Source organism: Thamnophis sirtalis, unplaced genomic scaffold (assembly GCF_051295495.1).
Source record: "Thamnophis sirtalis isolate CommonGarterSnake01/CBP01778 unplaced genomic scaffold, rThaSir2_p1.2 scaffold_3, whole genome shotgun sequence".
NCBI lineage: Eukaryota > Metazoa > Chordata > Lepidosauria > Squamata > Natricidae > Thamnophis > Thamnophis sirtalis.
The window spans coordinates 164034345-164048062 of NW_028261383.1; the positions used below are offsets into that span (position 1 = coordinate 164034345).

Here is a 13718-nt window from a genome sequence, read left to right on the forward strand (position 1 = left end):
CATTCAAGCAGAACATGCAATTGCGCTGAGGTTGTGACATAATATTTCAATATTTTGCCATCCAGTGGGAGGCCATGTGTTTCCTAAGGGGCCATAGGTGGTATGTTTGTGTAGTAGGGCCCAGTGGCAATCAGATAGGAAAGCGTGTGTAAATTGGGGGGGGAGGGATGAGCTTTAACTTCAATGCAGCTGATGTATCAGTACAGTATAATAAGCATGCAAACTAGAAATCTCAAAGTCTGCAGAGGGGAACGCGATGTACTGTAGCAACTTGTAGGTCACTTCATCGGCTTCGTGCCTTATCATCTTAATTGCTTTGTCCCAATTCTCCACCCCCCCCTCCTTTCGGTCAGGCTGTTCCAGACCAAATGCAGTGGCTGCCTCAAAGCTGTGGCTCCTTCTGAATTCATCATGCGGGTGCTGGAGAACGTCTACCACGTCCACTGCTTCTCCTGCTGTGAGTGTGAGCGGCGGTTGCAGCGCGGAGATGAGTTTGTGCTGAAGGAAGGGCAGCTGCTTTGCCGCAGCGACTATGAGAAGGAGAGAGAAATGCTAAGCGCCATCAGCCCTGCGCCCACTGAGTCAGGTGAGAGAGGAGTGGTTCTGTGCTCAGCAGAGTTAAAAGAATGACCCTCAACATGCGCGGAGGGGTCCTTTTCATCACCCTGTGTCCCATAACCAACTCCCAGGCATCTGAGGCCACTGAAACACAACCCTATGCGGACAAATGAATATCCAATCCTGTTAGCTGGTTTCTTATTTCCAATCAAGAAACTTGCACAATCCTGAATACACAGTGTTGCAGGAGAAAGTCCCCATGGATGTCATGAGTTCTGCTTCCAAAGAGGCAAAATGGTAACATTCCCCGTATCCAAATTCCTAGTGTAATGCCCAGACTGAAGAATTCCACCTTCTTTCTTTGAATTCTATCTCCCTAGTTAATGCCAAAAGAGCAGATTAAAATATGGAGTATGGAGTATGGAGTAGTTTATTTATATGCCGCCCTTTTCCCTGGGGGGACTCAGGGCGGCTTACAATTCGAAAGGAGGGGAAAACAAACAGATTAATACATAAGACAGTACATCATTAAAAAACACAACATTCATACAATTCGGGTGGGTTACAGTCTTTAACCCCAGGCCTGACGGAATAGCCAGGTTTTAAGGGCTGTGCGGAAGGTCTGGAGGGTGGTGAGGGTACGAATCTCCACGGGGAGATCGTTCCATAGGGTCGGAGCTGCCACCAAGAAGGCTCTCCTCCGCGTGGTTGCCAGTCGACATTGACCGGCAGATGGAACTCGGAGGAGGCCTAATCTATGGGATCTAATTGGTCGAGTGGAGGTGATTGTAAAGTGGAGGTAAGGTAAAATATAGCTGGATAGAACTCCTATACCAGTGATGGCGAATTTTTTCAGCTCCAAGTGCCCAAACTGGTATATATGTGCATACATGCATGTGCCGGAGCTCCAAAAACCCCAAACCTAGCTGGCCAGTGCACATGCCGGCCATCTGCTCTTTCAGTTTCCGGCGCATGTATGTGCACCAGCCAACTGGTCTTTGGGTTCCCAGCGCTCATGCATGTGCGAAGACCACTGGCCAGCATGCATGTGCATGCCAGAAACTGGAAGAGCAGCTGGCAACAGCATGCATGTCCACAGAGTTCTGTGTGCCGCCTGTGGCACGCATGCCATTGGTTCGCCAACACTGTCCTATACCATCCAGGGATGGAAAGAGAGTAGTAGGATACGCTGAAAGCTGTAACAGTGAAAAAGGCTACACATGTCAAAATTGCTACCCAGTTATGAGAAGGATAGATATGTACCTCCTTTCCCATACATCTTTCTCCAGTTTTGCCCTGGATATAACTGTCATCATCTACATTCTGGGGATATTAAGAGCCAAACTATCTAAGAACCATCATGCTTTAGAACATCTGGATCTGGGCCAAGCATCAGAGTTGTTGTGGTTGGGCACCTGCTAAAACCTACATCTTTTCAGGGGACCCATTATTGACCCACGCCCATTTCTCATTTTTGGTTAAGGGAAATGCCTAGAATCAGTGAACCGGTTCTGCTTCCTTGCAATCCAAATCCGCAATTAGAGAAGAGAAAATGGCTATAATGGTCTGGGGATGTGGAGGTGGGTGGGAAGGACATACGGAATCTAGGTTGCTAAAACCCCATCTAATTATAAACTGTGCATCTTAGCAACTAACTGGGATTTGAACAACATGAAGCATGTATGTTAAAAACCATTTAGGCATACACACATTAATAGCAAACATACAAATCTTCATTCCAATGTAAGAGGAGTTTCTGTTCTTCCATTCTCATGTGGAAAAAGTTGCAAGAGAAGCGGAATGCATGTGAAGAATATTCAGTTCCTTTCCTTTGTCTTTATTCCTTTAACAATGAGGTGGGGGAAGGGGGGTTTGGAGTGTTTGGCCAAGTCATTTTCCCTGTTTCTGATATCTGTTTCTGGAATAGGCCCATCTTCTCTTTAGGTCTAATTTATGTAAGTATTAAAGCAACGTAAGTTAAAGGTGCATTCCACTGGCATGACTTTTGTCACTTGTTCACATGTTTATAGCAGCAAGGACAGGAAGGAGGAGAAAAAGCAGCAGCAACAACAGATCCCAAAATTGACCCAGCTTCTTTTGGGGTGCCTGGCTTTAACACATGCCAAACCATGCCAGGTCCTGATGCTGGGATGCAAAGATGTGCGGCTAATTAAGCTCCTGTCTTTTTTCATTTGTCTTTTCATTAAAAGGATGAGTGGCATCTTTTTACATTTTTTAATGTAAGAAGATGCCAGGGTTAGGGTTAGAGTCTATTGCCATGATGGTGAACCTATGGCACGCATGCCTGAAATGGCACACAGAGCCATGTCGTCCGGCACATGCGGCATTACCCGTTCCTCTCCTGGGTTTCTGGTGCACATGCACAGTGCCAATCAACTGGCCTTTGTGCGTGCGGCAGTGCTAGAAACCAAAGAACTGAGCTTCCATGTTCTGGTGTGCGCATGTACAATGGCCAGCTGAACATCATGCGTGCATGTGCACCTAAAACTGGAAGTGCGTATGCCAGAAACCAGAAATTCTTTTCCTGGCATGCGCATGTCCCCTGTGCAGCTCCTCTTCTGATTTGCATTCCTGACGAGTGTGTGCGCCCTCTCCCTTTTCGGCACTCGTTGCCGAAAAGATTCGCCATCACTGGTCTATTGCATATTGTATCTAGCAGATTCTGCTTCGAGAAGTGTTGTTTGGTAACATTCCTTCAGAAAAGGCAAGTTGTTTGGTGAATACCGTAAAAGGGTGGCTAACCATCCTTGGGTGGCTTATGTTTCTAGGGAAATAAGCCAGGGGATCCTTCATAATGCATGTTTTCTTTCATAGTGAAGAGTGAAGATGAGGATGGGAGCCACCCACATGGCAAAGGAGGAGAGGAAGGCAAGGATCACAAGCGCTCCAAACGCCCACGCACCATCCTCACCACGCAGCAGCGACGGGCGTTCAAGGCCTCCTTTGAAGTCTCCTCAAAGCCCTGCCGGAAGGTTGAGTTTCTTTCTTTCTTGAAAGCGATGCTACCCCAACGCAGAGCGGAGGGATGAGTGGCCTGTGGTCCTAACATAATATAAGCACTCTAATTTTGAAGCCACGATTTTTAACCATAGCAAGCAGAACCTTTTCTGTAGCCTATTCAGAGGTGGGTTCCTACCAGTTCGCACCTATTCGGTAGAACCGGTTCGTCAAATCTAACGAACCGGTTAGAAGAGGTTCCACCAGTGGACCCGGAAAGCAGGCAACACCTACAGAAGAGGTTCCAAAAGTTTTTGAAACCCACCACTGCTACACACACACACACACACACACACACACACACACACACACACACAGACTGACTGACTGACTGACTGACTGACACAGAGAGGGAGAGAAAGAGAAAAAAAGGAAGAAATAAATAAAAAAGAAAAAGAGTGAGAGAGATAAAAAAGAAAAAAGGGACAGAGAGACAAAAGGAAGGAAAGAGAGAGAGAGAGAGAGAAAGAAAGAAAGAAAGAAAACACATGGCTGGTAAGCCACTCCCACCAGGTCACATGGCCAGCAAGCCACTCCCACAAAGGAAGCCACACCCACAGAATAGGTTCCAAATTTTTTTGAAACCCACCACTGAGCCCATTGCTTGGGAGAAAGAGAGAACAGGATGACAAGGAAAGTAATTCTCTCATATTTTAGGCTTTAGTCACAAAGTGCAGACGACCACCAAATGTTAATAAAAAGAGGCAGAAAATATTAATATATTGTTGCCATCCAGTGGTCTCCTGGCCCGGATATGATCGTCCTAGTCTCTGATCTCACCTACTCTTGAATCAACCCCACATTCCCGCTATTCAATCCCTAAGAGTTACACCCAAGGGAATGTGGTTCTCAAGAGAGAAAAAGATTTTTCCACCATAACATGTTTCTTCTCAAAGAGGACATCAAGAATGCCTCCTCAGATTCACCACTGGGTATATTTTCTGTTTTAAGAGCTGGTGTGGTGCAGTGGTTAGATAGAAAGCAGTACTGCAGGCTACTTCTGCTGACTGCCGGCTGCCAGCAATTTGATTCTGACTGGCTCAAGGTTGACTCAGCCTTCCATCCTTCCGAGGTGGGTAAAATGAGGAGCCAGATTATTGGGGGCAATAGGCTGACTCTGTAAACTGCTTAGAGAGGGCGGTAAAGAACTGTAAAGCAGTATATAAATCTAAGTGCTACTGCTGTTGCTATATACTGGCTACCTCCTTTCAATTTCTTTCCCTCTTCTTTTAAAACATCTTGTCGACTTATTGCTCCCTTCCTAAATTCTTTCCGTTCCTGCCTATTTTAAGAGAGTGGCCAGTTCAACCTTTACCCTTTACTTTCTTTTTCTAGAATGCAAGCAATCTACCACTTCATCCATCTTCCTATAACTCCCCTGCATACCCCAATCAGGCACTACCTTCTGTTTTCCTTTCCTCCACTTATCTTAGGCATCTATTTTTCTTAAGGCAATGACCAACTGCCAAAAAGGGATGATGAGTTTTATTTCCTCCATCTCTAGTAATGTTATGGGATAGTCCAATGTCTCCTTTATCACATTCAGATTGCTAGTATTTTAGCTGCTGGGTGCAAAAAACACAACAACCCTTGCTCCTGCTCCTGTCTTAAATATCACCTAGGTTCTGGGTCTTGCTTCCCTTGGAAGGAACACTGCCGTGCCCATATATTTGGTAGATCTCTGATCTTATTTATCTTACTTATCTTTCAATGTTGAGGCCACCAGATTGGGCAGCTGACAGATAAAAAAATTACAAGAGATCAAAATTTATGAACGACTAGGAATCCCAAATCCTCCAAAGTCAAGCAGCTAATGGTCACAAAAAGGGGTTTGACCCCCCATTCTAGGGCAAGGCCTGGGGCAACAACCAAGTCCCAAGCAATTTGCAAAAAGAAATGGAAAAGAAGCAGTATGACTCTCTGGTGATATCATTTCAAAGGATAGGAGCCCTCACCAAGAAGGCCACTTCCTAAACCCTATAAGATGACACAGCTTAATCAACAAGACATGGAGTAAACCATGATGAGCCGAGGTGGCGCAGTGGTTAGGGTACAGTACTGCAGGCCACTTCAGCTGACTGTTATCTGCAGTTCAGCGGTTCTAATCTCACCGGCTCAAGGTTGACTCAGCCTTCCATCCTTCTGAGGTGGGTGAAATGAGGACCCAGATTGTTGGGGGCGATATGCTGACTCTGTAAACCGCTTAGAGAGGGCTGAAAGCCCTATGAAGCGGTATATAAGTCTAACTGCTATTGCTAAACCAACTCTTGCTGATCTGGCTGGATAGTTAAAACATAGAGAAGCGGATGGTTCTTCAAGTAACCAGACTGTATGCCATGCAGGGCTTTAGAAGTGATAATCAAGCACCTTGAATTGTACTCAGATGCCAATTGGCAACCAGGGGTGCTTAAAAAGCAGCAAGAACATGTGCACATCCCTACAGCTGCCTTCTGAGTCAACTATAACATCTTGTTGGTCTTCCAAGGCATCTCAATGAAAGAACTTTATAATTTGTCACCTCTGAATTGGATTGCTGTAATGTGTTTATATGAGTGGCTTCTGAAGACCATCCCAATCTGGGAATGGGTGCAACTGGCACACAAGGGGAACCTATTTAAAGGCCCTCTTGGCTACAGCTGTCACCAGCAGTTTGAGACAGGTGTCAGGGTACGCACCAGTCTCGCATGGTGACTCATGACCCCATTAAAGACTGAAGATGGGGGAATCCCTGGAGCCAGAGGGGTCAAACGAAGCAACTTAGTCTTGTTGGGACTGAGCCCAAGCCTGTACTTCTCCATCCAAGTCTGCATAGCTTTCAGGCATTGGCTCAGGACTTTAAACAGCATCACTTGGTCAGTGCAAGGTTGAAACATATAATTGGCTGCCGTGACCCTAAAACAATGGGTGACCTCATTCAGAGGTATCATGTAGATGGTAAACAAAGGAGGAGAGTGAATTGAGCCCTGCATCACCCTGTAAGTAAAGGATCACAGGGCACAACCCACCCAAAGTCACCCTTTGTGCAGGGGTCTTCTTTATTGTGACATGAATTTAGCTTTTTAACAACTCCTTTTCTGTTTTCCATGATGGGCAGGTGAGGGAGACATTAGCGGCTGAAACTGGTTTGACTGTCCGTGTAGTGCAGGTCTGGTTCCAGAACCAAAGAGCCAAGGTGAGTGATCATTGCTGAGTTTTGCATTTGAATGACACTTTATCTCCGGCTAAACAAGGGGAGACAAACTTCTGCTTACCCTAACTTTGAGCTAACTCATTTCCTAAACCTAGACATTCTTCAACAGCACACATTCCAAAACAAACATGACTGTTGACGAGAGTTGTGGGGGGAGGAACTGGTTTAACCAAGTACAAAATGAGAATTTATGGTTGCAGGTACCAACCATACAGTCTATTTGTTTAACAGCAATTTCATCTGGGGAAGAATCACTAAGAGATAACATTTTACTTCCTGTTGTAAAGATATATTTTTTTACTTCCATTAATATCGAAGGCATTTGTAGCTGTTGCTCAGCAAAGGCACTCGTGGCATCTCACAAAAGGAAAATAACAGACCATTAAAACACTTGCCAGTTTCCGTGGTTTGAATTGTTGTGTTAGGCCCAGCAGCATGCGAGCGAGGGCACTCTTTTGCTGACTAGGTAGCCCTTGAAAGAGTGATCATGAAAAAACTTAGGCAACACTTAGCCTGGATCAGAGGTGGGTTCCTGCCAGTTCGCACCAGTTCGGTGGAACCGGTCCGTCAAGTCTACTGAACCGGTTAGAAGAGGTTCCACCAGTGGACCCGGAGAGCAGGCCACACCTACAGCAGAGGTTCCAAAATTTTTTGAAACCCAACACTGACACACACACACACACAGAGAGACAGAGAGACAGACAGACAGACAGACTCACAGAGAGAGAGAGAAAGAAAGGAAGAAAGAAAGAAAGGAAGGAAGGAAGGAAGGAAGAAAGAAAAAAGAAAAAGAAAAAGTGAGAGAGAGACGAAAGAAAAAAAGGAAAAAGGAACAGAGAGACAAAAGGAAGGAAAAAGAGAGAGAGAGAGAAAGAAAACACATGGCTGGCAAACCACTCTCACCAGGTCACATGGCCGGCAAGCCACTCCCACAAAGGAGGCCACACCCACAGAGTAGTTTAGAAAAAAATTTGAAACCCACCACTGGCCTGGATCTTCTGGATGATCTGAGGATCCCTTTCCTGGGCTAAAGGTTCTCCAAGACCCTTTCCAATCCTCTGATTCTAAGTCTTTATGTCCTGGGAGGTAATGGAGCTACAAAGTAGGGGCAGGTCAAAGTCCCCCCTTTCCTCCCCATTAGTCACCCTTTGCCTCCCAAAGTTCCCCCTTTTTCCAATTGTGGAGGACATTCTGTCCTTCCTTCCCCCCTTTGTTGTACACCCACCCAGATGCATCCAAACACCTCTTTGCAGATGAAAAAGATAGCTCGCCGGCAGCAGCAGCAGCAACAGCAGCAGCAACAGGAGCAAGAGCAGCTGGGAAACCCCCGTCTAGGGACAGGGAGGGGAAATGGACGGAGCAGCAGACAGAGCAATGAGGACAGTGAAGGTAAGGACACCTCAAGAATGGCAGAGTTCCTAGAGATGGGTTGGTCTTCTTCTGGTCCACGTTGGCTTTTTATGTGTTCATTCAGAAACTGGGACCACCTGAGTTTTGCATTCATCTTCAAATATTATTTTTCAATGAATTATATATATTTTTAAACCCTGCATTTTAAAACATATTTTGTGATGGGAGACGGACCTGCACTTTAGATACGGGTCTGATAAAAGCCAGTTGAATCCACAGGTGTGTGTGGGGGGACGGGACATGGGAATCATTTCAGAAGGAAACTTCCTCTAGTTTTCTGGAGAGTATAAAGAGAGGAGGAGAGAAACGCTTTCAGTTTTGCAAGATTCTGTTTAAGGTATAACCTTACAATAAAGACAGTGCTGATGGCTCCAGGTCATGCTTCTTGTGTGGACTATTTGGAAAGGCTAAAAACATCTGCTTCTAAAATAAACATTTTATAAGCGGGCGAGAAGGGGTTTTGAACTGCAAATTCCATCACATTATTTGGAGAAGAGAGAAATCCCAAAGGAGAGGGTCCCAACCAGCCCATTAATCTAGCATGTGATGTTCTAGAGCCCAGGTATTCCTGCAAGGCTTCCTTTGGCCTCTACGGGGCTTCAGCCCCACTTAGTATTCAGATGTGCAGTACAAAATCCCAGCTTCCAGAATCTACTTAGAAAAATGCCACTGCTCTCACCCCTAATTTCACACAGTCTCTGAGAAAATAAAACCTGCTCACCAGAACAGCTAAGTTAACTATTTAACTCAAACACGTGGCTGTGATACAACCTTTGCCCAATATCTATTTGTGATCAAGGTATCTAAGTGTATCTGAATTGACAACCTGATAACCACAATTAAGTACAGAATTTATATTGCTAAGTAAGAAATTTGTTACGTGAGCTTTGCCCCATTTTACGACTTTTCATGCCATATTTGTTAAGTGGATCACTGCAGTTGTTAAATTAGTAACATGGTGGTTAAGTGAATCTGGCTTCCCCATTGACTTTGCTTGTGACTGTCATAAATCACATGACCATGCTGCAATGGTCATAAGTCATTTTCTTCAGTGCCATTTTAACTTTGAATGGTCACTAAATGAACTGTTGTAAGTTGAAGACTACATGTATCTTTTTTGAAGAGTCTGTCTGTCTGTCTGTCTGTCTGTCTATCTATCTATCTATCATCTATCTATCTATCTATCTATCTATTATCTATCTATATCTATCTATCTATCTATCTATCTATCTATCTATCTATCTATCTATCTATATCTATATATATATCTATATATCTATATATCTATATATCTATATATCTATATATCTATATATCTATATATCTATATATCTATATATCTATATCTATATCATCTATATCTATATCTATATCTATATCTATATCTATCTATCTATCTATCTATCTATCTATCTATCTATCTATCTATCTATATATATATATATATATATATATATATATGCTGGTCTTGTTGTATTTGGGTCTTTTCCCGTGTAAGATTGAGATTGTCTTGGCAACGTTTCGGCGAGGTCTCACTCGCCATCTTCAGGCTGGTGTTTTCGGCTTTAAGCTCCGATCACACTTTAAGCCCAAAATCCAGCCTGAAGATGGTGAGTGAGACCTCACTGAAACATTGCCAAGACAATCTCAATCTTACATGGGAAAATACAAAAGGGTCCAAATTTTGATCACGTGACTATGAAGATGCTGCGTTGTTTGTAAGTGCGAAGACCTTTTTTCACTTTTTTTCAGTGCCGTTGTAACTCTGAACGGTCACTAAATGAATGATTGCAGGTCAAGAACTATCTGAAAAGCAAAGAGCAAAGTTCTAGTCCACCATCTCCTTACTGTGATAAGGCTTAACAATGCTGTGATAAGACTTGCACATCTACCCAATAAGTCTCATCTGATCTTGGAGAAAGTAGCTTCAACCGTTGTTCGTTCTTCTCTATAAAAAGTATTATTGTTGTTAACATCTCCTAGTGATGTTGTGCATCACCTTCTTTCCTATTGCTTTGGCAACTGCTCAATAGATAGTGCCAGTGTGCATGGAATAGATGGGCTCATGGTACCCTACTCCAGGATTGCCCAGCAGCAGCTGCTTCCCTTGGATCAAAACAGCTACAGCACAGACTTGTACCGGCAAGGACTCACCCCACCCCAATTGCCAGGAGACCACCTTCATCCATATGGTGAGCTCATCTTCCTCAAATCCCTTCAGTTTCTCCCTTTCAGATATCCAACCTCTGTATCACCTTGTTCTGATAGACTTGCAACGTGCTTTTATGTCTTGTCAGCATTATTTTAAATGTGGTTCCGTTTAAAGAAAGGCAGCCCTCAGTCCCATTGGCTGTTTCTATTTTCCCCCTCCTTTCGAAGGCTCTCTATAAACATCTATTGTGCAGTGAATTGTAATGCATATGTCATACATGATTGTGTGTGAGCATTTACCTGACATTGAAAATGATGCTTTTGCATTGGCCTTGAAAACGAGAGGAAGAGGGGCAGAGGCTGTGACTATCCAAGGCAATCTTTTGCTCTGACTAGTTCACCTGTATGGAGTGAACTCCATCAACAGCGAAATATAGTAGCAGCTACCGACTTTCTTAGTGAAAGGGGGGAGCTAGTTTTAGTTTAGTTTAGCTAGTTCCTTTCCTTTAACCATCACTAAGTTGGAGCAAAGAATTACAAACCAGAAGACTCCATGATGCCATACTAATTGAAGAGCTACAAGAATCGGAGGGTGATTATATTTTCTAACCAGTCATGTTTCTCTTCCAGAGTGGGGGTTTGATTTATTCTAGCTTGAGAACTTTCATCTTCCTTTCCTTCCCAATTTAGATTCGGAAGGTGTTTTCCATGACATGGACAGCGACACGATTGGCCATTTGGGTGACTGCCTGCTGTCTGCGGCTGAGGCCAACCTCCTGCAAACTCGAGTGGGCAACCCTATCGACAGGCTGTACTCCATGCAAAACTCCTACTTCACCTCCTGACCCTCAGTTCTTCCACCTGATGGGAGCTGTGCTAGGTGTAGAAGGGGGTGAATGGCATGGAGGGGCAAGACCAATCCGTGGGGCAGAACTCTTTGGACCCCGTTAAGGCTGTGAAGCTGTCATGCCTGTGCGCCATTATTCCTGGGCACTGAGAATTCAACCAGGGAGGACCTTGCTACACTGCCTTTCCCGTCCCCTCGCCCAATGTCCTCTCGATGGGCAGTTTCATATTGTGTAGCTGTACGTCTAGCATCGTGTTCTTTGTGTTTAAACTGCAGGGCATTACACCTAGTTGATACATTACACTGAGCACAAAAGCAGGAGGCCTAGCTCATGGTAAGGTTTCCATGCTTAGGAGATGCTTTTTCTCAACGTTCATTGGCATGGAAAATTCCTTTCCCTGGAATGTGCAGATTAGCCATGAAGAAAACAAATCCCCTAAACTAAGTATATCATAAGAGTACTTTGACATTAAAAAACGTCGATTAGGTCATATTAACTGCTAGGGCTTGTCAACCCATAAAAATTCTGGGATTTCTAATTCGTTAACGAGAGTGAAGTTCCGAGCTCAAAATCCCAGCCTCCACACAGAACTGCAAATTATTAGAAGGTTCTTCTTGGAAAATGAAACCGTTTTATCGTTGACATGTATCATACCTCCTCCAAGTTCTATGGACTACTGAGAAATGGTCTAGATTAAGGGCAGATAACATGGGGAACTATGGGTGCCGTTTGACTCTAATCGGCTCCCAAAAAACCACGGTCAGTGATTCGCTATGATGAACATGGTAAAGTTTAAGAACATCTGGAAGGCTTCCTGAAATAGATGGAAAACGATGGTACTCAATGTGCACTGCACAGGTTTCTGCCCAATCTGCCTTTGAATATTTTAGGACCGTCCACAAATCTCTCTTGCAATGCTTCAGCCCTGAGCAAGTATCGGACTGTTGCCTTTTCTCGTTTATCACTTTGATATACTTTCTGCAACACTGAAAACTACACCTCCGCCACACCCATCTTTCTTCTTCAGTTCTGCTGCGTACTAAGACTCCCCAGCCAATGCTGTGTCTTCTTGATCCGAAAGAATTTTAAAACCTGGGCACCCATTTAAAGGCATTTTTGAAAGCTATGTCAGAATAGCTCAACTGTTCAGAATGGGCTCCTTAGGCTGAGGTTAAGGACTTTCTTCCTATGACTATGACTGAAACTTCTTGATCTCTTGGTTGCTTCTTAAGCCACAGATACTTTCCATTGACCATCTGACCCTACCTGAAGACTTCATGCAAGTTAGCCTCATTGATACCCTTTCATTGGTCAAAGCAGCTCAGTAGACATCCTAGAAATGCTTTCTTTTTGCCACTGTAGCATGCAATTCTGGATCATCACACCAAGAAGGGACCCCCCCCCAAAAGGACATGTTTTCTCCTGGGCCCCCAAAAGGGCACCCTCGTCTCCTGGACCTCTGAGCCACTTTTACATTCTGCAAATCTACAAAGAGGGTGGAAGTATTTTTATTGCTGATGAGTTACCACACTGCAGGATATTGTAAAGCTCTGTAATACACCAGGAGGTAATCCATATACAGCAAATGGGTTTGGCTGAAATGATTTTCTAAAAAAAGCAGTCTGCTCTCTTTTAGACTGGCCACCACTGAATGATGGCCAGCCTAAAAACCAATGATGCGCATAGCAATGTTAATCAGCAGCTCATTCAAAAGGAGATCCTAAGGATATAATTATATAGGAAGGTGGGGAAGACTGCGGTATGAATTTGTGGTAAAAGGCTCTTTTCAACGCATAGCCTCTGCCCTGTTTTGAACTTTTAACTCAAGTCACTTTCAGCCAGAAAGAGGCTGCAGACATTACAGTGAAAAACTATCTGGAAGGCGTCGCACTGTTTATCCCTGTCTTAAAATATTTAACAGGGCCCTGAGCCAAGTTCCAATTGTTCACTATTTCTTCTACTGTAGTTGATCTTACTGGACAGCTGAACAAAACAAACCGACTGTTGTACCTTTGTAGTCATTCAGTATGTGCCAGCATCTGCTAGATACACAGGGACATCTGAGAGGAGGAAGGGAGACCTACAGGTAATTCACACTTAATGATAAATGGGTCAAGGCAACTCCACCACTACGCGATGTGGTTGTAAAGTGAGACGTCATGTGACTGCAATCCCAAAGGTGCTTTTTTTTTTCAAGAGGCAGCTGGACTTTCTGGTTTTTCTTTGAAGATGTTTTGCTTCTCACCCGAGGAACGAAACATCTTCAAAGAAAAGCAAGGAAGTCCAGTTGCCTCTTGAAATAAGCACATTTGGGACAGTGGTGGGTTGCTTATCCCGTTCCAACTGGTTTGGTTGGAATGGGGCCGGCGGCGTCCTCGTGCACGCGCGCAGTTCACGCATGCGTTGTAGCGCCTGTACGATGCTCCAGCTGCTCGCAGAGAATCGCGCAGGCGCTGTATGTGCCGCGTGGAACTGCAGAAGCCTTCAAAGACCGGTAAGGAGGGCGGCGGGTGGGCCCTTCGCTGTTCCCAGAAGTTACTTAC

General features: G+C 44.4%; 1 protein-coding gene across 1 annotated transcript in view; it reads left to right on the plus strand.

The window, feature by feature from the left end:
- The window catches only part of LOC106545296 (LIM homeobox transcription factor 1-alpha), a 96302-nt gene extending 83176 nt beyond the window's left edge, over positions 1–13126 (plus strand). The window contains exons 3-8 of the mRNA XM_087710675.1: positions 354–586; positions 3394–3551; positions 6671–6748; positions 8020–8155; positions 10210–10368; positions 11018–13126. Coding sequence (XP_087566801.1) covers positions 354–586; positions 3394–3551; positions 6671–6748; positions 8020–8155; positions 10210–10368; positions 11018–11172 — 919 coding nt within the window. The 3' untranslated portion in view covers positions 11173–13126. The remainder of the gene's footprint in view (positions 1–353; positions 587–3393; positions 3552–6670; positions 6749–8019; positions 8156–10209; positions 10369–11017) is intronic.
- Positions 13127–13718: the final 592 nt, after the last annotated feature.